The sequence below is a fragment of the Hippopotamus amphibius genome, chromosome 12 (genome assembly GCF_030028045.1).
Source record: "Hippopotamus amphibius kiboko isolate mHipAmp2 chromosome 12, mHipAmp2.hap2, whole genome shotgun sequence".
Classification (NCBI taxonomy): Eukaryota; Metazoa; Chordata; class Mammalia; order Artiodactyla; family Hippopotamidae; genus Hippopotamus; species Hippopotamus amphibius.
The window spans coordinates 61,664,843-61,690,660 of record NC_080197.1 but is presented as its reverse complement, the minus strand read 5'-3'; the positions used below and the strand labels follow the sequence as shown (position 1 = coordinate 61,690,660).

Sequence of the window (25,818 nt, the reverse complement as noted above, 5' to 3'; positions counted from 1 at the left end):
ATCAAATGTGTATTTCTTGTTATGAATTATAATATCACACCTGCATTTTATAGATGAGGAAACAAAGGTACAGAAGGGTTAATTAAATTGTTTACAGCCACACAGCTAGTAATTTTTTTCTAGTTATAGTATTTCTAGTTAGAATCGAGTATTTCTTGGGAAGTGAAATGTTAGTGTTAATCAGAATCTTAAAATATCGGGTTTCAATGAAAATAGATTGTAAAGCACACATACAAAATTATTGTGCAGCTCCTAATTACACAGTCATCTCTTTACTCTTTAAGTCCTAAGACTCATTTTTCTCCAGTGTACATCAAGTTGTGTAACTGTATCGTCATTGATTGTGCAGAATTGTTGGGTCAATAAAAATTGTTTTCAGAAATTTGTCACCCCTTAAACATCTTCGCATTTAAATATATTTTCTCTTTTTGAGATTTGGATTTTCCTTTTTGTTTATATTTCAAGAAACAAAGTCCTTTGATAATGTGTTGTATAGGAAATTTTGTTAGCAATTACAACCCATTAAAAACACTTAACTAACAACATGTATCAGTGCTGATGCCGAACTCTGCCCGCACAAAGCAGGGTACAGGAACTGGGCTCTGGGTTTTGTGTGTGTGTGTGTGTGTGTGTATGTGTGTGATTCTAATTTATTATAAACTCTTTTGGTGTGGATTAAAGTGGTCTGTAGCCATCCAGATAACTGTACACTTCAGTATTACCTGTGTTTTAGATACTTTGTGTTAAAAAAGCATCAAGAAAGTATTGTGCGTGGAGTTGATGAAAAAGGAAAAAACTTACAATTTGATATTTGTTTTACAAAGAAATGTATTATCATAATTCTTGATTTCTCTTCCCTTCTTTTTAGGCTTCTCATTTCTTTTGGGGATTGTGGGCCTTAATTCAAGCCAAATACTCCACTATTGAGTTTGATTTCCTTGGGTAAGTTTAATTTTACTGTATGTATTACATTTGTATCTACTTTTTTGGGATTTACATTTAGAATTCATAGGGAACATTGTAGTTATTGTTTTTAGTCAGATGTTATAAAGGTTGCATACATTTAATAATCGGTCTGCAAGGAAATCTGGTATAATCTGTTAAATGCTCTCAGTATTAGAAAAGTGTCCAGTAGGTGGTGCAATAAACTAAAAATATGTCCTTTGAAAATTTTGAAACTTAAAATCAGCTGAGAAGGGTGAGTGGAAATAAAGGAAGGATTAAGGTTTTTATCTCTAATTCTGTTGTTACTCTCTTTTCTCAATAGGTATGCAATTGTTCGTTTTAACCAATACTTTAAAATGAAGCCTGAGGTTACTGCATTAAAGGTGCCTGAGTAAAGAAGACATTTAATTATTCTTAAGTAGCTGAACAATGCTTGTGGATCTTTTAAGAAATTCCAAAAAGCCAATATATGTTAAACTTCTTTTAATTTGGTTATCTTGCTTCACAAATTATGCCTCTAAACAACCAATTTATTTTTTAAATAGTCTGAATGATGTCAAGAAATATACCTACTGCTCTCATTATGTGGTGGGTTACAAGTTTGTTAAATCAGCAAAAAGGTATAAAGATGTCAGTTTAATCCTTTGATAATTTAATCTATTTTATATGTGAATTATTTATTTTAAATTTAACATGAATTCTGTGACTGCTTTCATCTGTTTCATCTGTTTGTTGAGTATAAGCAACGAAAATTTCCGAGAAAATTTTTTTTTAAGTTTTACTTTAATAAGATTAATTTTAGTAAACATTTTAGGTGTCTAGTGTAACCTTTTTATTTTGACACACTGTAAGTAAAATGAATCATTTACTCTTGGAATGCCAGACACTGGTGTAGATAATTTAGGATGTTCATAGAAAAATATCTGTTTAGGAGAGTGAAATACATTCACTGTCTATGCTAGTGGTACATCTTTCTGAAGTATTGGAAAGCATTTTTTGGGGGGAACATCTTAGAATTAAATTCCCCTCTTCCTACATAGTCTGGCAGTATAAATATTAATATTTACCACATAATCCTGGAATAGATATATGATGATTTTATGTTATCAAAATCTGCATTAAATAATGTTTTGGTATACTATATATGGTCATTTAAGTTAGTTTGTTTTTAAAATTTTACTGTATCAAATTGTTTCTAACCAAAAATTTTGTTTTACTTGCTGAGGTGTTCTATATTTTGTTTGTTATTAAATAGTAGCTAGTACAGCAGTTGCTAATTTTTGAAACAAAGATGGAATGCTTATCATACTTGGGAACAAGAAAATATCATTTACATTAATTCTTTATTACTTCTCCAGTGGTTTTATGTTTTCGTTTGACTCCAAGTCTTTAGAATGACAACAAATGATTCTTGATATGTATATCAATAGTTTCAGAGAAGTAAGTTGAGGTGGTTAAAAGAATTAAATAAGGAACATTTAGAACATGAATCTTGTACCCTTAAAATCCGATATAACAATGTGAATTAAGCAGAAATACTCATGGTAGGAGGGCTTCTCTTTGTTTTGATTTCTTCTGATTTTGTTTTTGTCTGAGAGTGAGAGGATGGCAGTTATTACTCAGAAGGAACTTGAATCTTTGGGATAGATGAGCAGGCATCAAGCTTTGAGGACTGCTATGTGAAGTGGAGCAGTCACGGTTAACTTTGCTCAGAAGATTAGTCTGACAAGCTTGGCGCTGTGGTCACATAAGTGCCCATGTACAGAGTCACTTAATGGATCTGCGTATTCAGAGTATGCAGCTATAAATGTATCCTCTGAGAAATCTTACGGGGAGTCTGATATGTTATTCCAAATGACTTATATTCTCAGATAAGGGCTTTAAAATACTTGGATTATCTCAAGATGTTTAAAGCTAATAAAGTAAGTAGAAACACAGGCCATTTAAAATGGTAAATTTTAGTTACATGAATAGTATCTTAAAATCTGTTTTGTATCTATAACAGTGTTAGACCAAGATTTGTTTTCTACCTCCCCAATGTTAGAAATGTTCACTTCTGTTTTTATAAACCATATTACTGTAGGATCAATAGAATTTTACCTAATTAACTAGATGAAAGGAACCAATTAAACAATGAATAGCTTTTTGTATAATGTTAGAGTGAACTAGGAAAATTGTTTTTGGTGGAATTTTCATCTGGGGCTGGAACATTTTCTTAGAACAATGAAGAATATGTAGTACTCTTGATTTTTTTTGCTTTCTGACTTCTTAAAAGCGCAACAGTATATACCTTGGAGAACTGTGGGAGGAGAGAAGATCATTTTTCTATCTTACGCCATATTCTTCAAACTATTTTGAATAGAGATTCACTGAGCCATTGCTGGTACATTGTGCATAGCTGCTAGCTGTGATATTGTTGTAAGTGGTTCAGAGAGAATCACATAGAAGTGAATGTAAAGGGGAATGAAGGCTCTCACTTTAGCCCTAGGCAGTGAATCTTGGAAGCCAAATAAGATATTTAAGATATTTCCCCCACTCTTAGACTAGATTTTGGGTATATGATGCTCCCACTTCCTGTACAGCTTTTTGGGATCATGCTTCAGCCTAATAATAGGGTTCAAAATTGCTTCCCTTTTTGTTGACCATTTAAGGGATTCTAACGGGAAAATATCCCTCTAAAATTTGTCCTGTGGCTTGCTGAGATGTCTTTTGCCTTTTTATGTTAAGCTAAAGAACTTGAATGCCTTACCTAATAACTCAACTGGCAGTGAGTTCATTTTGTAAATATGAGAATGGTTGTTAAAGAAGTGGCATTCATGTGTACTGATTGTTAGTCAATAGACCACAGTGGCCTGGATGCTTTAACAAGCAAAATTCCACAATTCTTTTTCCCTTTGTTTCTTACATACTTATATGATCTTACCTGACCAGTAATACTTGATTTTTTTCCCTCCTGACCCCATGCTACCACCACTTTCTGGGAATTAAAGAGATGTGGTAGTAAATCATACTGTTCACATGATCATTTGAGATCAATATGAGCACAAAACTCATCAACTAGGTCTGCCTGGAATGTATATAAAACAGTGTAAATAAAAATCTGTAAATAAGTGTGAATTGTATCTTACATGTGAGATTGTGTATTGTTTTGCGTTCTTCTCCTTTTTGTAGACATTTTTCTGTAAGAGAATGATCCAGCTCTTTGGTTTTAGACTGGAAATAGCCAACAGATGGGGCCGTACAGTGGGATAACAAGAGGAACTGGAAATAGGGTTTATCAGTTTTTGTTAATGTCCATACTTATTTATTTAGCCTCTCAGTGCCTAATATGCCTTTTTTTCATTCTTTAGTTGGCTGTTAGTTTTTGGAGGTTAGATTCCTGCTAGCAGTAAATTAATACATTGTTACAGTTCCATTCTTTGAGTCATGATTCTAAGCTAAAGCAAATTAAAAATATAATTTTATGATTGCAAACTGAAGTATTATTACTTTTCTATTTTCAAGGGTGTTAACCTTTTTCTACAAAAAAATCCTTTGAATTTGTATATATCTCATTGTGAATCTTAAGTCCCATATATACAAGGGAGATAAGTAATAGCTCCTAGTTCAAATTAAGTATGTCTCAGTTGGCTTCTCTAAGTATAAAGTTGTTCATTATGGGATTGTAAAACACAGAAAAGATATGTTCTTTTAATGACTGCTAATTTCCATTTTTCCTGAACTAAAAATATTTATTTTAACTTTGTAAATATATTATGAAAGCTTCCAGATTTAAAGGAAAAATTCCCCTCAAACACTCTCAATTAAAAGTTAAAAACCTCCACTTTTAAAGTTATGTAGATATTTCTTTTCTACATTACGCAAAGCTCTCTGTACCATTTTTGAATTCCTTCATACTATAAATGAAAAAAACTATCAGTTTGATTTTTTGCTTTCAATTGCTTTTAAAAAGCATTTTGTACTGCATTCCAAAGTGATATAGAATTAAGCTTTTAATATTAGTCATTCAATTGATAGACAAAGTTAACAATGCTTTATGCTAGGAGGAGAGTTTTGTTATTGGCAGCAACTTGCAACTACTTTACACAAAAGGCAAATGCTAGTAATTATTAGGCACAAAGGAAAGTGAATTCTAAGTATGCGGTAAAACAGCTTTATCTTTATTTCAAAATTGATTTGCTGTGAGTTTTCTTCATCAGATTTTAGAATGTCGTTGACTGGAAATTTAGTTACATATTAAGGCAATCTGTTCTGGTTTTGTTTCTTTTTTTAAAGGAAAGACATTAGTTACATGGAACTGCCTTTTTTTTCCCTGTTACATACCACTTGTGTGATTACAGTGTTATGTCTTGGGTTTGATGTCTTCAGACAAAAAAGTAACGATAATTTTAAGTGAATTTTTTCCCCATTTTTGAAGTTTAGTTTGTAAATGTTTTGCAACAGAAGAAAATGCTTGTTTGCATTACTTGAATACTTGAAAACTGAAATTAATAAGATATTACACAATGAATTAGATTTTTCTGAACAGTTTTTACACTAAAGTTTTCCTTTCTGGATCATAATTTGAAATGGACAGATTTCAACTATTTGAATAGAAAAAAATAATGGTAGTGCTTATAGAAAATACCCTTCTGAGTTTGAGGCATTCAGAATTCAAGTTTTTAATAGGTTTCTGTCCTGAAATCTGTTTTCGCTTCTTTCCTATACTTAATGCACTTACTATGCTACTGATGTTATCGAACAGCAAGTTAAAATAAAATCTGTGTTCGTTATGCATCCTATGGGTTTCTAGTTATGAAAAAATTGCTTTGTAAAATACTTTTAATCCCTAAATGTAGGCATATTTTTGTTTACATCTCTTGCCCATTAATGGTATTAATACCATTAATCATTTTAACAAAACACGAGGTGTTTATAAAAATTGAAAACATTACATGTTATATTTGAACTAGTTAGTGAAGGGTAAGAAAAAGCTGGCCGATTTGAATTGTTCCATTAGTTAAATTTCAAAACTCTTAAATAAGGAACTTTAAGAGAGAGATCGGAGACCTGATGGTATCCATGTAAACTAGCTCCTGTGAACTGGAAAAGACCCCCTACCCCCCCCAAAAGCAGTGGAGGCAATGAGAGCACTTGTATGGTTGTGGCGTGCCGCTACTTAAATTATGTAGTGACACACTGAAATTTTTATTGTTAAATAATCTGAAGAAATTTCCTGTACTTATGTGTACTGAAGTCATTGTAAATTGGTAGAATCTGCAAAGAAGAAACTTTTAAACTCTACTGTATTTAGGAGCCATTGTATAGCTGGGTGAAGTTTCCATGATTTGAAGTCTTTGGATTTTAAAATATACTGTTATTTTAAGAAAGAAGATCTGGCATTATTACATGTTTTTGAATGATAATGTCCTTATCGGTTTCAGAAGAAAAAACCAAAATGAACAATTGTCATTGCATTCGCTGTACGTTGAATTGGGAAATTGTGGCATAAAGGTTAAATTTGTGTTTATCAAATGTGAACCATAGTAGTATAATGCTGCTCTGTAAATACTGTAAGTGCTACAAATAGTCTCAGCACTGAAAATGTATCGATACCTCTCAAATGAATGCAGCCTTCGATGTAGGTGTTTTGATATGCCTCAGAAAGTATCTGAGTGTCGCGAACTTGTTGATCTGTTTGGTAATGAAGATACTTCCTGTTTTTTTGTTGCTTATTTTCATGTTTAAAATTTAATTTTTACATTTTTACTACTGTTAATTTAAGTAAAATTTGTTCTCTGGTTAAAATGGGGTTACCAGTGAAGAAGATTAAAAACAGCCTCATTCATGTAACTGCTTAAATAAAAATGCATTTTTGCTATATGTTCATAACTTTTAATGAATCTGTATTTCTGTTAAAATATAAGTGATGTTTAGGCTTTATTTCTGTTTAATAAGGCCTTTTACCATTGATTAAGTGAAGGAATGTATCTTTTTGAAGAGATTTATATTCTGTAAATAAAAACTGGTTGTAACAATAAAGTCGAGTTCTAATTGCTTGTATCCATAAATCTTTAACTTATTTTTTGCAGTTTTCCTATCGTAGAAAAAGCTTCTCAGTGTTCGTGTATAACTATCTGTATATTCAAAGTGATTCCTTAAATTTCCAATCTCTGGTTTTATTATATAGTGTTAAAAAGTTTTGAAAAAAGTTTACTTTTAATTTGGTTGAGATGAGGGTGTAGAATATCGTATAATTTAAGAACAAATTCTATTTACCTAGTATAAAAATTCTTAACTTCTAGCCACTGTCCTCCTTGTTCTCATTGTGCTTGGGGCTGGACGATGATGAATAGAGGCCGCACTGGGACTTGGTGTCTTACAGCCTGAGGGGCTATCCGTTCACTTAATTTAATCGCAAATCAAAAAGTTTGTTAAGCGCTTTCTGATGTTCAGGTAGTGTGATAGATGGTGGAGATACAAAAATAAGATATGATTTCTACCTTCAGATAAAGTTTATCATGAAGATCCGTTCTCCATGATGAGACTAGTCAGGTGTGTGTGTTGTGTGTGTGTGTTTTATAGAATGCTTTCCAATGTGGGTTTATCTGGTGTTTTCTAATCATTAGAGTGAGGTTGTGTATCCCAGCCAAAATACGACAAAAATGACTTGTCCATGTTAGAGTATCACATCTGAGAAATCAGTGCTGATGTTAATTTTGATCACCTGGTCAAAGTGTCATCACTGTATAGTTATTTTCCCTGTGATAACTAATAAGCAGTCTGTGGGGAGATACTTTTAAGATTTAAGTAATTTGCTCTTTGTCAAACATCCACTCTCCTCCTCCCGTTGATAATTATGTAAACCAGTCTTTATTGTGATGGCTGCAAAAGTCATTTTTAGTTCTGGTGCATGCTCTTCATACATCAGCCTTTTACTGTAAGGAATCTCTTGTTTATCTGTTACCTATCTAACTCTGTTTACTGTAAGGAATCATGCTCTTGTGTCTGTCATCTCTCTTTCTCCCTCTCTCTCTAATCTACCATCCATGTGACTATTTTAAGTATATACTTGTGGATTTCTGTTTTATTCAATGCATTATAATTTGTTACTGTACTTACACATATTGATGTTAAATTGTCTGAGATTTGGCTTGGGGGAACCCCATCCATTCTGGTTCCTGTGTCCTTTTGATATATCCCCAAAGTTTGTGAGCACTTCCTTACCTTCTAGTAAAACAAGAAATTCCAGACTAATTTTATACTTCCCTTCCTGACCCTTGGAATCGGGTGTTTTCTCCAAGGAGCTTGGTTCCTTTTTTGGGGGTGGGGGGTAGTATTTAGAAACTTAGATCTGAGAACTAGGGATGCTCATTGCTTCTGGGATATTGCCGATCCTAGGTCCTTTTATGGCAGAGCAAGGGAATGCGTGCGTGCGTGTGTGCGCGCGCACACACTCATATTCATATATCTTTTAGAAATTGTGAGCCCATACTGACACCTCCAATTTCTGATTCAGCTTTCCAGAGTTCTTCCTTGCCTCTCCCATTTCATGTTGGTTTCTCTGATTTCCTTAGTCTGATAATATAGATACATATTTTTGTCAAGAATACCATAGAAATGTGCCCTTTTCAGTGTATTGTATGAGATATAAGATGTTAATATGTATGCTACTAGTGGTTTTAACCTTAGTTATTTGATTAAAGTGTCTGCTAGGTTTCTCCTCACTTTTTACTTTAAGTTGGTAATTATCTTATGAAAGAGGATACTTTGAAGCTGCGCAGTTTTTTGCAATTAATTTTAGCATCCGTTGGGAGTTTTTGCGTGCAACAGTATTGTGATGTTTGCGTGATGTTGATTTCCTATTTCTCTTTTAACTTCTACATTCATAAATTGGAATTTTACTGTAAGAAAGAGCCATACCTTTATTTACCTTTATTTATTCATGCAACCAGTAAGGACAGTCAGTTAATGACACAAGGACATTCTGTGGGCTCTAATTTTGTTACAATCATTCTGTTGTTCACTTTGTTCCAGCCTGGTGATCGTGAGCCCCTTAGAGTTGGCTGCTATATTCTTTCAACATTGCCTACATCATTTTTAGAGCACCTCTTTTTCTGGCAACATAAGGTGTTCCAGGATTTTTAGAGACTGTATTAAAATTAATGCCTGGGTGTCTTAATTGTTCATTGTTGGGCATTACTGCTTCTAAATTCTATCAATTGACAGAAGTAGGAAATACCAGGAAAGTCACAAGAGTAGTTCAATGCACTCCCATATATCCTTTTCCAGAGGCCCCCTATTAATATTTTACTTCCTTTGCTTTACCATTTTTTATTTCTTTTTGTGAATTTGAGCAATTTGCACATGTAAATCTTCTGTACCCCCTCAATATTTCTTTTTTTAAAGCACATTTATTTATTTTTTTAATTTTAAAAAACTTTATTTTTTAAATTAATTTATTGACTGCATTGCATCTTTGTTGCTGCACGTGGACTTTCTCTAGTTGTGGCGAGTGGGGGCTACTCTTTGCTGTGGTGTGTGGGCTCCTCATTGTGGTGGCTTCTCTTGTTGCAGAGCACGGGCCCTAGGGCGCACAGGCTTCAGTAGCTGTGGCACATGGGCTCAATAGTTGTGGCTTACGGGCTGTAGGGTACAGGCTCAATAGTTGTGGCTCATGGGCTTAGTTGCTCCACAGCATGTGGGATCTTCCTGGAACAGGGATTCAACTCGTGTCCCCTGCATTGGCAGGCAGATTCTTTAACCACTGTGCCACCTAGGAAGTCCCACCCCTCAATATTTCAATACTTGTATTTCCTAAGAACACTCTTTGGATCTCTGATGAGTTGTCAATCATTCAAATAGAATGTTCACCTGTCTGTGTGTGGTGTTTGGGGTTTTTTTGTTTTGTTTTGTTTGTTTCTTTGGTTTTTGTTTTTTGGCTGCTTTCAAGGCCTCTGTTGAATTGGTTTTCAGCAATTTGATTGTGATGTATTTAGATGTGATTTCCTTTGTATTTATGATCCTGTTTGAGTTTTGACCATTTTGAGTCTGTAAATTTATGTCTTTTACCAAATTTGGGGACGTTTCAGCCATTACTTCTTCAAGTATTATATTCAGACCCATTTTCTCTTCCCTTTATGGGTCCCTAATTACACATGGTTAGACTGAAGTTCAACAGGTCACTAATGCTGTGTTCATTATTTTTCTAGTGTCTATTTTTTCTCTTTTCCAGACTGGGTTATTCTATTGATCTGTCTTCATATTTCATTGACTTTTTTCCTCCCTTCTAATTTCCAAACTGCTGTTATGTCCATTCAGTGACTTTTAAAAGTTTGGATATTATTTTCAGTTCTATAATTTGCATTTAATTATTTTTCAGAGTTTCTGTTTCTTTAAATTTTCTGTTTATTCAATATAAGTATAGTCTTTACATCCTCGAGCATAGTTGTTTTAAAATCCTTGTCCACGAATTTCAACAATGAATCATCTCAGGGGCCATCTATTGATTTGGTTTCTTTTGAGTATGGTTCATATCTTCCTGTTTCTTTGTATGTCTAGTAGTTTTGGTTTGTTTCTTGGACATTGTGATTGGTATATTGTAGAGACTCTTGGTTCTGTTATGATCCTCTGAAAAGTATTGATTTTGTTTGTTTTAGCAGGCGTGTAACTAGGCTGTACTCAAACTCTGGCTCCTCTTTGGTGGATAGCAGCTAAAATATTTGATTTTATTTTTTTCTTTTTCTTTTTTTTAGATTTGGTTGGGCTGCTTGGAATGTGCCCCACACGTGTGTAGTTTAGAGGTCAACCAGAGACGTGGTCAGTCTATATGCAGATTTTAGCATCATTCTCTCTTTGGGTCTTTCTTGGAGTTTCTTTCCATACTTTCCAGCTGTTGAGGTTGCTTTGAACTCTGTCCTCTGGCTCTTCAAGTAAAAACTGCAGGTTTTTTGAGTTTTAGGTGCCCCACAAACCTCTGACTTGTGACTTGCCCTCAGGTTAATAAAATAAGAAACTCAGTGCCATTCCCTTTTTCTATATGTAAATCCTGCTCTTGTTTCTTTTTGCTATTGATTGCTTTCTAGTGTTTTAGGTAGTTTTATATCCCAGTTTTATAGTTATATGTGAGAACTTTGGTCCAATAGGAGATAATTCTCCATCATTCATTGTGGAACCTCTTTAATGTAGCTTTTTTAGTTGGGAATTTAATTGATACTGTTAATTGGCATAGCTGTTAAAGGTTCTGAAATTTTCTCTAATTACCATCTTCCACAAAAACCATACATTATAACTTGCAGTGTTTTAATTATTATTCAGAAATTGTGTGGTTTGTATATATTTTCCTTTTTACCCAAGTTGTTTAATAGAATGTTGTTTAATTTCTAGGTGGAAGAACCTTTTTAATTTTTTTAAATTAATTAATTTTATTTTTGGCTGTGTCAGGTCTTAGTTGCAGCATGCGGGATCTTTGTTGTGGCATCTGGGATCCTCCACTGCAGAGCACATGGGCTCTCTAGTTGTGGCCCGCGTGCTCAGTAGTTGCAGTGCTTGGGATTAGTTGCCCTGCAGCATGTGGCATCTTAATTCCCCAACCAGGGATCGAACTCACATCCCCTGCATTGGAAGGTGGGTTCTTAACCACTGGACCACCAGGGACGTCCCTGGTTTTGTTAATATCTTGATTTATTCCATTGTGATCAGAGAGTGTTGTTATCTCTACTTTATGTTAATTATTGATGTTTTGACCTAATTATGATTCACTTTGGGCAGTGTTCTCTGTGTTCTTGAAGAGGGCATATTCTCTGTTGTCAGTCTGTGGTGTTATACACACAGTTATACATGTATATATTTATGTGTATATGCGTGTACATGTATATATTTACGTGTATACATGTATACACATGTATATATTTATGTAGTTATACATGTATGTATTTATATGTATATGTGTGTATACATACACAGTTTATCCTTATTATCCATGAATTCTATATTTGTCAATTTGCCCAAAGCTAAAATTTATTTGTAACTCCAAAGTCAACCTTGGGGCGCTTTTATGGTCGTTTGGGGACTTGTGCCTGTGCAGAGTGATGAAAAGCTAGAGTCCCTTGACGTGTGAATTCCCAGCTGAGATTGAACTAGCTGACATTCTGCCTTTTGTTTCAGCTCTCATACTGTAAATGTTCTTTTCATTATGTATTTAGTACCACATTTTTCTCATTTTTGTGCTCTTTGTTGATGATTTCACTGTTTAAAATGGCTCTCTAAGCACAGAAGACTTCCTTGTTTTGGTCTCAGCTCTTCCTTCAGCTTCAGGTTCTTCTTATCTCCTGCCTTATACTTTCAGACAGAGCAGCACCCACCTGCTTATAGTTCTGGGCCATGTCAGTCTTGTTCAGAACTCGCTGTGTTTTTTTCCGTGCTTCTTATCCTCTTGACCAGGTTAATTCTTGCCTTTGTTAAAGCTTTTAAAAACTCTGTGTAAACTACTTTGGAAGTATAACTTCCAGAAAGCCATCTCCGTGCTTGTGCAATTGTCCCCTCTGGCCTTTTCCCCTGCCTCACTGCAGTGCCCAGGAACACCTTGTATCAGTGAACTTACTCATAATTGTCTGGTTATGAGTTTGCTTCCCCAAGGATACTTTATGAGCCTTTACAACATGAGCCTTATTTATCTTTATGGCATCGTAACCTTACATAGTGCTAGATACGTAAGGGGACTTCACTTTATGTTTGTTAAGTGAATGAATCAAAGTATTGAATAATTAGGAAACATTTCCAACTGAGCAAAAAATAAGTAAAATAAAAAGGCAGTATTTGATCTTGGAGAGAGATGAACCTTGGGAGTGGCTATCTGGAATAACTTTTCCTGAGTTGATATAACACCTGAAAAGCAATTTCAATAGGGAAGTTGTACTTCACTACTTTGGAAATTAGAAATCCATTTTTTTTGTTTGTTTTTTACACATACTTCTGCATGGCTTAGTTGTAATTTATTTAGTTGAGCCCAAATTTGGAGAAGTATGTAGATATTTTGTTAACTGTTGTTGATTTCTTAGAGATAATTAGAATTCAGTGTTCTTAGAATCTTGCATCCCAGCAGCTTTTCAAGCCCCCTCAACCAGTGTGTGTTTTAAAAAATGTATGTCCATAACATTAAAACAAGCAGTTAAAGATTTTTTTTCTCTCTAGATGAGTTTCAGTCAGAATCTGTAATTGTTTTTCTCATAATATTGCATAAATGTCAATAAAACCCAAGCCAGACATTATTGATTTATACCACAACTATGGCCATCATTAATAACTTGTTATGCAGGCAACAGGGCAACAATCTACTTTTTTCTGAAGATTTGGCAGTTGCATTTGACTATCTCCTCTGCTCCCTTGACCCAACCAGAATATCACAAAAGATGAATCAACCTAAAAGTACTCTGACATATCAGGTAATTTTACTGTACTATTTTCATTCAACATAAGATCATGAATCAAACACCTTGGTTTCTACTGCAATTTCTCTTATTGGTTTTCTCAACTCTTTATATTGTGACTCTTAATAGTTGAAAATTAGTCTCTTTTATTAAAAACTATATATATTTAATAATTAGTTGGTAAAGGATTGCCTTTTTAATCTCACCACGTTTTAAGAATCTAACTCAAACTGTTCTTTTTTCCTCTTTGTAACACTTTGAAAAGAATTTAAAATTTTATTGTGCTTCTTGCAGTTTTTTGGTTCTTTTTTTTTCTCACATGGAAGCAGAAGGCTGTGTAGGTGCCTTGTAAAAGGCTGTCTTTGTGACATCCTCAACAACTTAAAGCAGTCCTGCTAAAAAAGATTTCTGAGTTCCAGCTTTGAAAGCGTCTAAAGAGAAAAATCAACAAGAAAGAAAATGTAACCGCTTGGCTACATTTGCCAGTGAGTTTCTTTCCTTGGTTAGAGGAGCAGAGTTGTTTTCCTTTGTCTTCATGTTACCTGATATTGTGCTGACAACAGCAATTCATTTATCTTCTGAAATAAAAAATGAAAGCTTAGTTGGGGTTGCTAATAGCACCAGCCTTTGTGTAGGTTGAGCAGAGTTTAGTTTCTGTTCTTTTTCCTTGTCAACTCAGAATATCTTTTTGGAGACAGCCAGAAACTAGAGGTAAAGTGCTACATAGTGGAAAGATCCTGTTCAGGTGGCAGGAACTGTCAATAATGACCAGTTTTGTGGGCTTCATTTTCTCATTTTTCTCAGATTAAATAAGATTACCTCTAGCGTCTCTTCTAGCTTTAAAGTGCTAGAATACAGTAACCAAAATACTTTTGAAAAGATTTCATATAAAAATTGGGACTCATAAAAAAAAAATTGGCACTCTTCCGTATCATTCTGCACTTCAGCACATCCCTGCTCTTCCCTTGCTGTGCTCCCTACTTCAACCGTCGAGTCACGCAGCTGGTACTCCAGCTGACCATCCCCGTAGCTTCACCTTATTTGAACACTGGCTACTGCAGGGAGGTACTTCGTCTTTGGAGGTCTCAGGCTTTGAGTTTCACTTCTTTCGACCTTTTATCTCTGAAAAATTATATAGGTTCTTGCCAAATAAGGGCCATTTTTGCCTAGCCTCTGGTTGGTTTTATGGACTGAATGTTTGTGTTCCGCCAAATTCATGTGTTCAGGTCCCAACCCCCGGCATGGAAATGGGGCCTCTAAGGATGTAATTAAGGTGAAATGAATTCATAAGGCTGGGGCCCCAATCCCAATAGGATTAATGTCCGTATAAGAAGAGACACTGGGACTTCCCAGGTGGTGCAGTGCTTAAGAATCCGCTTGCCAATGCAGGGGACATGGGTTTGAGCCCTGGTCTGAGAAGATCCCACATGCTGCGGAGAAACTAAGCCCACAACTACCGTGCACCACAACTACTGAGCCTGAGCCCTAGAGCCCATGAGCCACAACGGCTGCGCCCGTGCTCTGCAACAAGAGAAGCCAATGCAGTGAGAGGCCCATGCATGGCAACGAAGAGTAGCCCCCACTCTCTGTAACTTGAGAAAGCCCACATGCAGCAACGAAGACCCAATGCAGCCAAAAACAAAAATAAATAAATACATAGATAAATAAGTTTATTTAAAAGAAAAAGAAAAGACACAAGAGCTTGCTCACTCCCCAAGGGCTCATGTGTTGAGGGAAGGGCTTGTGAGCATACAGTGTTTACCATCCAGGAAGAAAGTTCTCATCAGAAACCGAATCAACCCGTATGTTGATCGTGGACATCTAGCCTCTAGAACTGTGAGAAAATGAGTATTGTTTAAGCCACCAAGTCTGGTATTTTGTTACGCAGCCCAAGCTGACTAATACAGATGGCAGGAACAGAGACTATCTTAGGGCTTTTCTGTCATAAGTAGGTATTATGTGTGGGTGTGCTGGGGGTGAAAACATTCACCGTGTCACAAGGTACTTTCTTCATCTTAACTGAGAACAGCTTCCCTCCTGAGGATACCACTTAGTCAGAGTCCCCAAAGCAAAGGCTGCTCATTCTTTCATTAATCCATGCATGTAGGGCCCAGAGCACCATGGATTTTTTCTTAGCCTCCCACTACTGTTTCTTTCGAGCAAACACTTGCCTTACCTGAAGTTCAGAACCATGCCATACTCCACTTGTCCTCTTTACTGTCATTTTATACTCTTCTGGTCAATCCTCCTTGCTCGTGAAGGGCTTAAGGATCTCAGTCACAGTCTTCTCTCTGTCATCACCACAGACAACTTAGCTGTACCTAAGAATGTACCCCCAGCAACCCAGGCCGAAAGTTCTTTAGCCTTTTTTAATCGTATCAACATCCTATCTGGGTGGTCATACTCTAATTCATCATCTGAAAACACACCACAGAAGTGTAAAAGTATTATAGCACTCTTTGGCTACACTTTATCCTATTCATCTAGTTTTTTTCATTTTCATTTGATTCCACCTGACTTTTTCTCTTCCTTCATTAAAACCTCCAGAACTTGGACCTCTTCCTTTTCTGTCCAAACATCCCTCTTCTGGCATGTTATTGTTATCTAGCCTGGACTCTGATGTGTCACCTCAAGCCCTCCTCCAGCATCCTCACCTACTGGCCACCTCTGTTTTTTTCCCACCATTGTCCAGCCAATCCTTAGGCATGGATATATCCAACCTCATCCCCTCCTGCCCCTGGGGCCGGCCCTCCTGGGGGGAAAATTTTGCTGATTGATGCTCCCACAGTTCATAGTCTCCAGTGTAGCTTGGCCTTTAAGACCAATTTAACAACCAGCTATCTCACAAGAAACCTCTGGAGTGTTTGCCAGTTCCCATGGTATAAAAACTCTCACCATGGCCAATTTCAGGCTACTAACATGATGTCACTGAATGCAGAGTTGGGAAGAGATGCTAACAGTTGGCTCTCACGAGCTGGTATCAACCAACTCCAGCACATCAATAGATCACTCAAGAAAACTGCCTGGATAGTTCCGGCATGCTGGTTTTGAAATGACTCTTACTCATGTATGACCAGAATGAGTTTAGGGTTCTGGATTACCAATGGTCTACTACTGACTCCTGGGATTGAACCACATGTAGACCCATGCATTGATTCTCCACTATATATGTTTTGACCATGGTACTGGCTCTGGTCTACAGCACCGAAGGACAGTGAGCATGGTTTTAGGCATCCTTTACTCTGCATGCCCTTCTGCTGGTACCGAGTGGTTTCTCCACTTCTTAGGCTTGGGCAGTTCTCCCAGGGTGACTGCACTACACCTCTCTTCTTTGAGGGCTTTCGAAGACCATTACTCTGTGATGCAAATGGGTACCTCTCATTGAAGTCCTCTTTTGCCTCTGATTGACATGAATCACACTTAAGCCCCACCAGGTGAAGGACAGACATCTCTTGTGCCAAGAAGAAGAAGAAGAAGAAGAAGAAAAAAGACCATTTTTCTTTCTCCACCCAGGGGTCTCTCATCTATCCTCCCATCTGGTGGTAGCATGTGGAAGGGAGTGGTGTGGTCAACATTAAAAGAAAACACATTCTTGGAATGCATTGATTATAGCCTAAAGAGTTGAAGAGAAGACATGGTTGGAAGATATGTTGTTCTACATTTTTACTATAAAACTCCAAATAATAAATTTAACTTTAACAAATTATATTTTCTTGCATACTACTTGCATTTGTGGTTATCATCAAAAAAGCAGGAACAACTTTGAGAGAGTCATTGGAAGCCAGTATTCATGGAAACTATAAAGGATGTTGCAGGATCACAATTGGTATGTATGTACCATAAATAGTATTTAATGTAACCAGCATTGAATAAATGATCTAAAGGAACTGCAGGCAGAGGCAAGAAGATCTTTCTGGTTTCCAAGCACTCTGAAGAGTGCATTATGATTTGTAAGTTTTGCTGTTTTCTTGTAGTGGGAGATATGAAATTAGCTGCTAATTGTGCATTTGAGAATAAAGAACATCAAGAGGTGGTTTCTAGACCTAAAGACAGGGAGGATATTTATGGACACCACAAAGAATCTTCGTGTGTGCTAATTGGACAGAAAAATAACATGTAATTACCTCTTCTCTACCCATTCTAACTTTCACTGATAAATCACTATACTTCACATGGGCCCATGAATTTTTTTTATATAAATTTATTTATTTATTTAATTTATTTATTGGCTGCATTGGGCTTTCTCTAGTTGCTGAGAGCCGGGGCTACTCTTCATTGTGGTTCACAGGCTCCTCATTGTAGTGGCTTCTCTTGTGGAGCACAGGCCCTAGGCACATGGGCTTCAATAGTTGCGGCACATGGGCTCAATAGTTGTGGCTCACGGGCTCTAGAGCACAGGCTCAATAGTTGTGGCACACGGGCTTAGCTGCTCTTTGGCGTGTGGAATCTTCCCAGAGCAGGGCTCAAACCCATGTCCCTTGCATTGGCAGGTGGATTCTTAACCACTGCACCACCTGGGAAGTCCAGGCCCATGAATTTTATAATACCCTTTGAGTCAAGTTATTTACATAGACAGGGATCCACAAAAAACCTTTGCTTAGAGCCCTGCACACCTAAGGATTGGCCTTGGTGGAGATGGTTTATAGAGAACAGCATCCCTTGAGGCAAAAGAGATTAGCAAGATGTATGTAAATAAAAGCAAAAATGGATGAACAGAAGGCTGAGGGCAGCCCTGATAATAAAACTCCTGCCCAATTTTTAGTCATGAGATACTTTTCAAATCTGGAATCTGCTTACAAAAGAGTTAGCCAGGTCCTCAGGGGGAAGGTCACTGCAACACCATAGTAAGTAGGGCTATAATGATTCTCCAGTCCTTATTCAAAGGGACTGATGGCCTTTGAGACTGTATTCAAGAGAAAGAGAAATACCTGGAATATCTGTTGGACGTAGGGTCCACCTTGGCATTGATAATGAGACAGAAGCATCACCCTGAGCGCCCTGTTAAAGTGGGACCATGTAGAGATCAGGCTTTAAATGAAATCCTTGTCAGAATCTGGCTATCTTGGGTGCACTGGGTCCACAAATCTTGGTGGCCATTTTCCCAGTCCCCAGTAGATAATTGGAATTGATATGTTTGGAAGTTGGAGTCACTTTCAGATTGGGTCCTTAGCCAATATGAAGTAAGAGCAGTCATGATGGGGAAGGCCACGAGAAGACTTTGACAGTACCCACACCCTAAGCTAATAAAATAATTAAATTCAGGCGGAGGGTGGTGGAGGTTAGTTCTACTTTTAAAGATCTATAGGATGCAGAAGTGGTGCATCCTCTCACATCTCTAATTTGCCAGTTTGGCCCCTGCAGAGAGTAGATGTGTCTTAAGAATGGCAGTTGACTACCACAGCTTCATTAAGTCGTGGTCCTGATTACAGCTGCCATGCCAATGCGCTATCCTCACTGATGCAGATTAATGTGGCTTAGGTACATGGTCTGCAGCCATTGGTTGGACAAATGAATTCTTTCCTTTCCCAGTCATGAGGCAAGAAACAGGATCAGAGACAGTATGCATTTACGTGGAAGGAAAAACAATATATATTTGTAATTTTATTGCAGGAAATGTTTAACTTTCTCATTCTCTGACATAATATAGTCCAAATAAACCTAGACTATCTGGACATCCCCTGGAACATCATATTGATCCATTACAGCAATGACATTCTGCTGATGAGGCAAGATAAACAGGGGATAGCTAGCATGCTGGAGGCCTTGGTAAAACACATACATAATAATCCCTAAGATGATTCATAGACCTAACTCTTAAGTAAAATTTCTAGGAGTCCAGTGCTCAGGAGTATGGTATGATATCTCCTCCAAAGTAAATGAGAAAATGTTATATTTTGCATTTTTTTTTAGCACAATGCCTTTTTGTTTTAATGAGTTTATTTATTTATTGTCTGTGTTGGGTCTTCGTTGCTGCACATGGGCTTTCTCTAGTTGCAGCGAGCGGGGGCTACTTTTCGTTGTGGTGTGCGGGCTTCTCATTTTGGTGGCTTCTCTTGTTGCACATCACAGGCTCTAGGTGTGCGAGCTTCAGTAGTTGTGACACATGGGCTCAACTGTTGTGGCTCACAGGCTCTAGAGTGCAGGCTCAATAGTTGTGGCGCGTGGGTTTAGTTGCTCTGCGACATGTGGAATCTTCCTGGAGCAGGGATCGAACCCATGCCCCTGCATTGGCAGGTGGATTCTTAACCACTGTGCCACCAGGAAAGTCCAATATGTTGTGCATTTTTTTTTTATTTTATTTTATTTTTTTGGGGGGTACACCAGGTTCAATCATCTGTTTTTATACACATATCCCCATATTCCCTCCCTTCCTTGACGCCCCCCCCTCGATTCCCCCCCACCCTCCCTGCCCCAGTCCTCTAAGGCATCTTCCATCCTCGAGTTGGACTCCCTTTGTTATACAACAACTTCCCACTGACTATTTTACAGTTGGTAGTATATATATGTCTGTACTACTCTCCCGCTTCTTCTCAGTTTCCCCTTCACCCCCCGCCCCCTCCCATACCTCGAGTTCTCCAGTCCATTCCCTGTATCTGCTTCCCTGTTCTTGTCACTGAGTTCATCAGTACCATTTTTAGATTCCGTATATGTGAGTTAGCATACAATATTTGTCTTTCTCTTTCTGACTTACTTCACTCTGTATGACAGATTGTAGTTCTATCCACCTCATTACATATAGCTCCATCTCATCCCTTTTTATAGCTGAGTAATATTCCATTGTATATATATGCCACATCTTCTGTATCCATTCATTTGTTGATGGGCATTTAGGTTGCTTCCATGTCCTGGCTATTGTAAAGAGTGCTGCAATAAACATTATGGTACAAGTTTCTTTTGGGATTATGGTTTTCTTTGGGTATATGCCCAGGAGTGGGATGACTGGATCATATGGTAGTTCTATTTGTAGTTTTTTAAGGAACCTCCAAATTGTTTTCCATAGTGGCTGTACCAACTTACAGTCCCACCAACAGTGCAGGAGAGTTCCCTTTTCTCCACACCCTCTCCAACATTTGTTGTTTCCAGACTTTGTGATGATGGCCATTCTGATTGGTGTGAGGTGATACCTCATTGTGGCTTTGACTTGCATTTCTCTGATGATGAGTGATGTTGAGCATCTTTTCATGTGTTTGTTGGCCATCTGTATGTCTTCTTTGGAGAAATGTCTATTTAGGTCTTTTGCCCATTTGTGGATTGGGTTATTTGCTTTTTTGGTATGAAGCTGCATGAGCTGCTTGTATATTTTGGAGGTTAATCCTTTGTCCGTTGTTTCATAGGCAATTATTTTTTCCCATTCTGAGGGTTGCCTTTTAGTCTTGTTTATGGTTTCTTTTGCTGTGCAAAAGCTTTTAAGTTTCATGAGGTCCCATTCGTTTATTCTTGATTTTATTTCCATGATTCTAGGAGGTGGGTCAAAAAGGATGTTGCTTTGATGTATGTCAAAGAGTGTTCTGCCTATGTTTTCCTCTAGGAGTTTGATAGTGTCTGGCCTTATATGTAGGTCTTTAATCCATTTGGAGTTTATTTTTGTGTATGGTGTTAGGAAGTGTTCTAATTTCATTCTTTTACATGTTGCTGTCCAATTTTCCCAGCACCACTTATTGAAGAGGCTGTCTTTTTTCCATTGTATACTCGTGCCTCCTTTGTCAAAGATAAGGTGCCCATATGTGTTTGGGCTTACTTGTGAGTTCTCTATTCTGTTCCATTGATCTTCCTTTCTATTTTTGTGCCAGTACCATACTGTCTTGATCACTATGGCCTTGTAGTATAGTTTGAAGTCAGGAAGCCTGATTCCACCAACTCCATTTTTCCTTCTCAAGATTGCTTTGGCTATTCGGGGTCTTTTGCGTTTCCATACAAATCGTAAGATTTCTTGCTCTAGTTCTGTGAAAAATGCCATTGGTAATCTGATCGGGATTGCATTAAATCTGTAAATTGCTTTGGGTAGTACAGTCATTTTCACGATGTTGATTCTTCCAATCCAGGAACATGGTATGTCCCTCCATCTGTTTATGTCATCTTTGATTTCTTTCATCAATGTCTGAAAGTTTTCTGCATACAGATCTTTTGCCTCCTTAGGCAGGTTTATTCCTAGGTATTTTATTCTTTTGGTTGCAATGGTGAATGGGAGAGTTTCCTTAATTTCTCTTTCTGCTCTTCCGTTGTTAGTGTATAGGAATGCAAGAGATTTCTGTGCATTAATTTTGTATCCTGCTACTTTACTAAACTCATCAATGAGTGCTAGCAGTTTTCTGGTAGAGTCTTTAGGGTTTTCTATATATAGTATCATGTCATCTGCAAAGAGTGATAATTTTACTTCTTCTTTTCCAATTTGGATTCCTTTAATTTCTTTTTCTTCTCGGATTGCTGTGGCTAACACTTCCAAAACTATGTTGAATAACAGTGGTGAGAGTGGACACCCTTGTCTTGTTCCTGTTCTTAGAGGGAATTCTTCCAGTTTTTCTCCATTGAGAACAATGTTGGCTTTTGGTTTGTCATATATGGCTTTTATGATGTTGAGGTAATTTCCTTCTATGCCCATTTTCTGGAGAGCTTTTATCATAAATGGATGTTGAACTTTGTCAAAAGCTTTTTCTGCATCTATTGAAATGATCATATGGTTTTTATCCTTCAATTTGTTGATATGATGTATCACGTTGATTGATTTGCGTATATTGAAGAATCCTTGCATCCCAGGGATAAACCCCACTTGATCGTGGTGTATGATTTTTTTAATGTGCTGTTGCAGTCTGTTCGCTAGTATTTTGTTGAGGATTTTTGCATCTATATTCATCAGTGATATTGGTCTGTAGTTTTCTTTTTTTGTGACATCTTTGCCTGGTTTTGGTATCAGGGTGATGGTAGCCTCATAGAATGAGTTTGGGAGTGCTCCGCCTTCTGCAATATTTTGGAAGAGTTTGAGAAGGATAGGTGTTAACTCTTCTCGAAATGTTTGATAGAATTCGCCTGTGAATCCATCTGGTCCTGGGCTTTTGTGTGTTGGGAGATTTTTAATCACTGCCTCAATTTCTGTACTTGTGATTGCTCTGTTCATGGTTTCTATTTCTTCCTGGTTCAGTCTTGGAAGATTGTATTTTTCTAAGAATGTATCCATTTCTTCCAGGTTATCCAATTGATTGGCATATAGTTGCTTGTAGTAGTCTCTCATGATGTTTTGTATTTCTGAGGTGTCCGTTGTGACTTCTCCTTTTTCATTTCTAATTCTGTTGATTTGCATCTTCTCCCTTTTTTTCTTGATGAGTCTGGCTAATGGTTTATCAATTTTGTTAATCTTCTCAAAGAACCAGCTTTTAGTTTTATTTATTTTTCTTATGGTTTCTTTCCTTTCTTTTTCATTTATTTCTGCTCTGATCTTTACGATTTCTTTCCTTCTGCTCACTTTGGGGTTTCTTTGTTCTTCTTTCTCTAGTTGTTTGAGGTGTAAGGTTAGGTTGTTTATTCGATCATTTTCTTGTTTCTTAAGGTAGGACTGTATTGCTATAAACTTCCCTCTTAGAACTGCTTTTGCTGCGTCCCATAGGTTTTGGGTTGTTGTATTTTCGTTGTCATTTGTTTCTAGATACTTTTTGATTTCCTCTTTGATTTCTGTAGTGATTCCTTGGTTGTTTAATAGTGAATTGTTTAGCCTCCATGTGTTTGTATTTTTTGCAGTTTTTTTCCTGTAATTGATATCTAGTCTCATGGCGTTGTGGTCTGAGAAGATGCTTGATATGATTTCAATTTTCTTGAATTTGCTGAGGTTTGATTTGTGACCCAAGATGTGATCTATCCTGGAAAATGTTCCGTGTGCACTTGAGAAGAAAGTGTAGTCTGTTGTTTTTGGATGGAATGTCCTATAAATATCAATTAAGTCGAGATGGTCTAATGTGTCATTTAAAGCTTGTGTGTCTTTATTTATTTTCTGTTTGGATGATCTGTCCATTGATGTAAGTGGGGTGTTCAAGTCTCCCACTATAATTGTGTTACTGTCGATGTCCCCTTTTATAGCTGTTAGCATTTGCCTTATGTATTGAGGTGCTCCTATATTGGGGGCATAGATATTTACCATTGTGATATGTTCTTCTTGGATGGATCCCTTGATCATTATGTAGTGCCCTTCCTTGTCTCTTTTAATAGTCTTTACTTTCAAGTCTAATTTGTCTGATATGAGTATTGCTACTCCAGCTTTCTTTTGACTTCCATTTGCATGGAATATCTTTTTCCATCCCTTCACTTTCAGTCTATATGTATCCCTTGGTCTGAAGTGGGTTTCTTGTAGGCAGCATATAGAAAGGTCTTGTTTTTGGATCCATTCAGCCAGTCTGTGTCTTTTGGTTGGAGCATTTAATCCATTTACATTTAAAGTGATTATTGACATGTGTGTTCCAATTACCATTTTCTTAATTGTTTTGGGTTTGTATTTGTAGGTGTTTTCCTTTTCTTGTGTTTCCTACTTAGAGAAGTTCCTTTAGCACTTGTTGTAAGGCTGGTTTGGTGGTGCTGAATTCTCTTAACTTTTGCTTGTCTGGAAAGCTTTTGATTTCTCCCTCAAATCTGAATGAGATTCTTGCTGGGTAAAGTATTCTTGGCTGTAGGTTTCTCTCTTTCAGGACTTTCAGTATATCCTGCCATTCCCTTCTGGCCTGCAGAGTTTCTGTAGAAAGGTCAGCTGTTATCCTGATGGGTTTTCCCTTATATGTTGTTTGTTGCTTTTCTCTTGCTGCTTTTAATATTTTTTCTTTGTGTTTAATTGTCGTTAGTTTGATTAATATGTGTCTTGGTGTATTTCTCCTTGGGTTTATTCTGTATGGGACTCTCTGTGCTTCTTGGACTTGGTTCATTATTTCCTTTCCCATGTTGGGGAAGTTTTCCACTATAACCTCTTCACATATTTTCACAGACCCTTTCTTGTTTTCTTCTTCTTCTGGGATGCCTATAATTCGAATGTTGGTACGTTTAAGGTTATCACTGAGGTCTCTGAGGCTGTCTTCTAGTCTTTTTATTTTTTTATCTTTTTCCTGCTCTGTGGCGTTTATTTCTCCCATTCTATCTTCCAACTCACTTATTCGTTCTTCTGCCTCAGTCATTCTGCTGGTTAGAGCATCTAGAGTATTTTTAATTTCAGTTATTTTGTTATCCATTGCTGTTTGTTTTTCTGAGTTCTTATGAACTGTTTCTTGTACTTTCTCTAATTTGTTATCGAGATTTTGTATCATTTTTACTATCATGACTCTAAATTCTTTTTCAGGCATTTTTCCTATTTCCTCCTCATTTATTTGGTCTTGTGGGTTTTTTTCCTGCTCCTTTGCCTGCATGGTGTTTCTTTGTTTCCTCATGGTTGTCCAAGCTTTTGGGGTTGCTTGTCCTGGTGATAGAGGTGTTTATAGAAGACTGTCCAAGCCTCAGACTAATGTCCAAGTATTGGATTAGACGAATATTCAGTCTAGGAAACACATACATGTATAAGACACACAATTATTGAATCCGTTAGGACATAAGGCTCTAGAAAGACCTGACAGAACCCCAGTGTGCTATCAGATATTCAGAGAGAAACCCAGCAGAAATTGACAACTGAAACAGAACAAATCAGAGACAAAAGCAAAAGCAAACAAACAACAAATAACACCCTACACATACAAACATCAATCCAGGGAGATTTTGTAAGCTAGGATCAAATATAGAAATGAGCTGGAGTACCACCAGAGAGAATGGAGATTCTCAGAATGTAATTAGACAACTGTACTAAGAACTAAGATAAAGACAAAAGCCTAATATTAATACCAAGGCAGTGCATCATCTGGAGAATAGAGCAAGGAGTCTGAGCAGACCGATAGTGTTGCTTATAAGTATGTTAAGATAAAATACACTTAAAATGGCTGGAAGAAAGGGGAACAGAAGAGCGTAATGTGGTTGGAAATATGCAAAGAAAAAGAAAGGAATAGAAGTGTATAAAAGAAAGGGATGAAAGGAAAGTATGAAAGATATTTTGTCCGTACTACCAAAAACTTAGCTAGATATAGAAGTATTTTAAAAGGCAAAAAAAAAAAAAAAAAAAAAAAAAAAAAAGAGTAAAAAATATCCTTATAAAATTATGTTGTAAAACTTGTAGATCCCTTAGGGCTAAGATCATATTTAATAAATCAAAAAAATAAAAAAATAAAAAAATAAAAAAAAAGAGAAGGGAAAAAAAAAAAAATCCAGAACTGATCCCCGAATGGACCAGTTCAATAGGTATTGATACTACTATTTCTGTTTCCTTAGCGTCTCAGCTGTAAGTGTCCTTTTCCTTGCCTTGGGTTTTTTTTTTTTTGCGTTATTCTGTGACCAGCAGAGGTTCCTTTATTGTTCATCTGTAAGCCTCGGTGTGTGGGGAGGGAGAGGGTGCAATAGTGGCTCCTTCTCCTGGGAG

General features: G+C 36.9%; 1 protein-coding gene across 1 annotated transcript in view; it reads left to right on the top strand.

Annotated features, from left to right (window-relative positions):
• The window catches only part of ETNK1 (ethanolamine kinase 1), a 54,232-nt gene extending 47,245 nt beyond the window's left edge, over nt 1-6,987 (top strand). The window contains exons 7-8 of the mRNA XM_057701861.1: nt 869-942; nt 1,268-6,987. Of these exons, the coding sequence (XP_057557844.1) occupies nt 869-942; nt 1,268-1,340 (147 nt within the window). The 3' untranslated portion in view covers nt 1,341-6,987. The remainder of the gene's footprint in view (nt 1-868; nt 943-1,267) is intronic.
• Nucleotides 6,988-25,818: the final 18,831 nt, after the last annotated feature.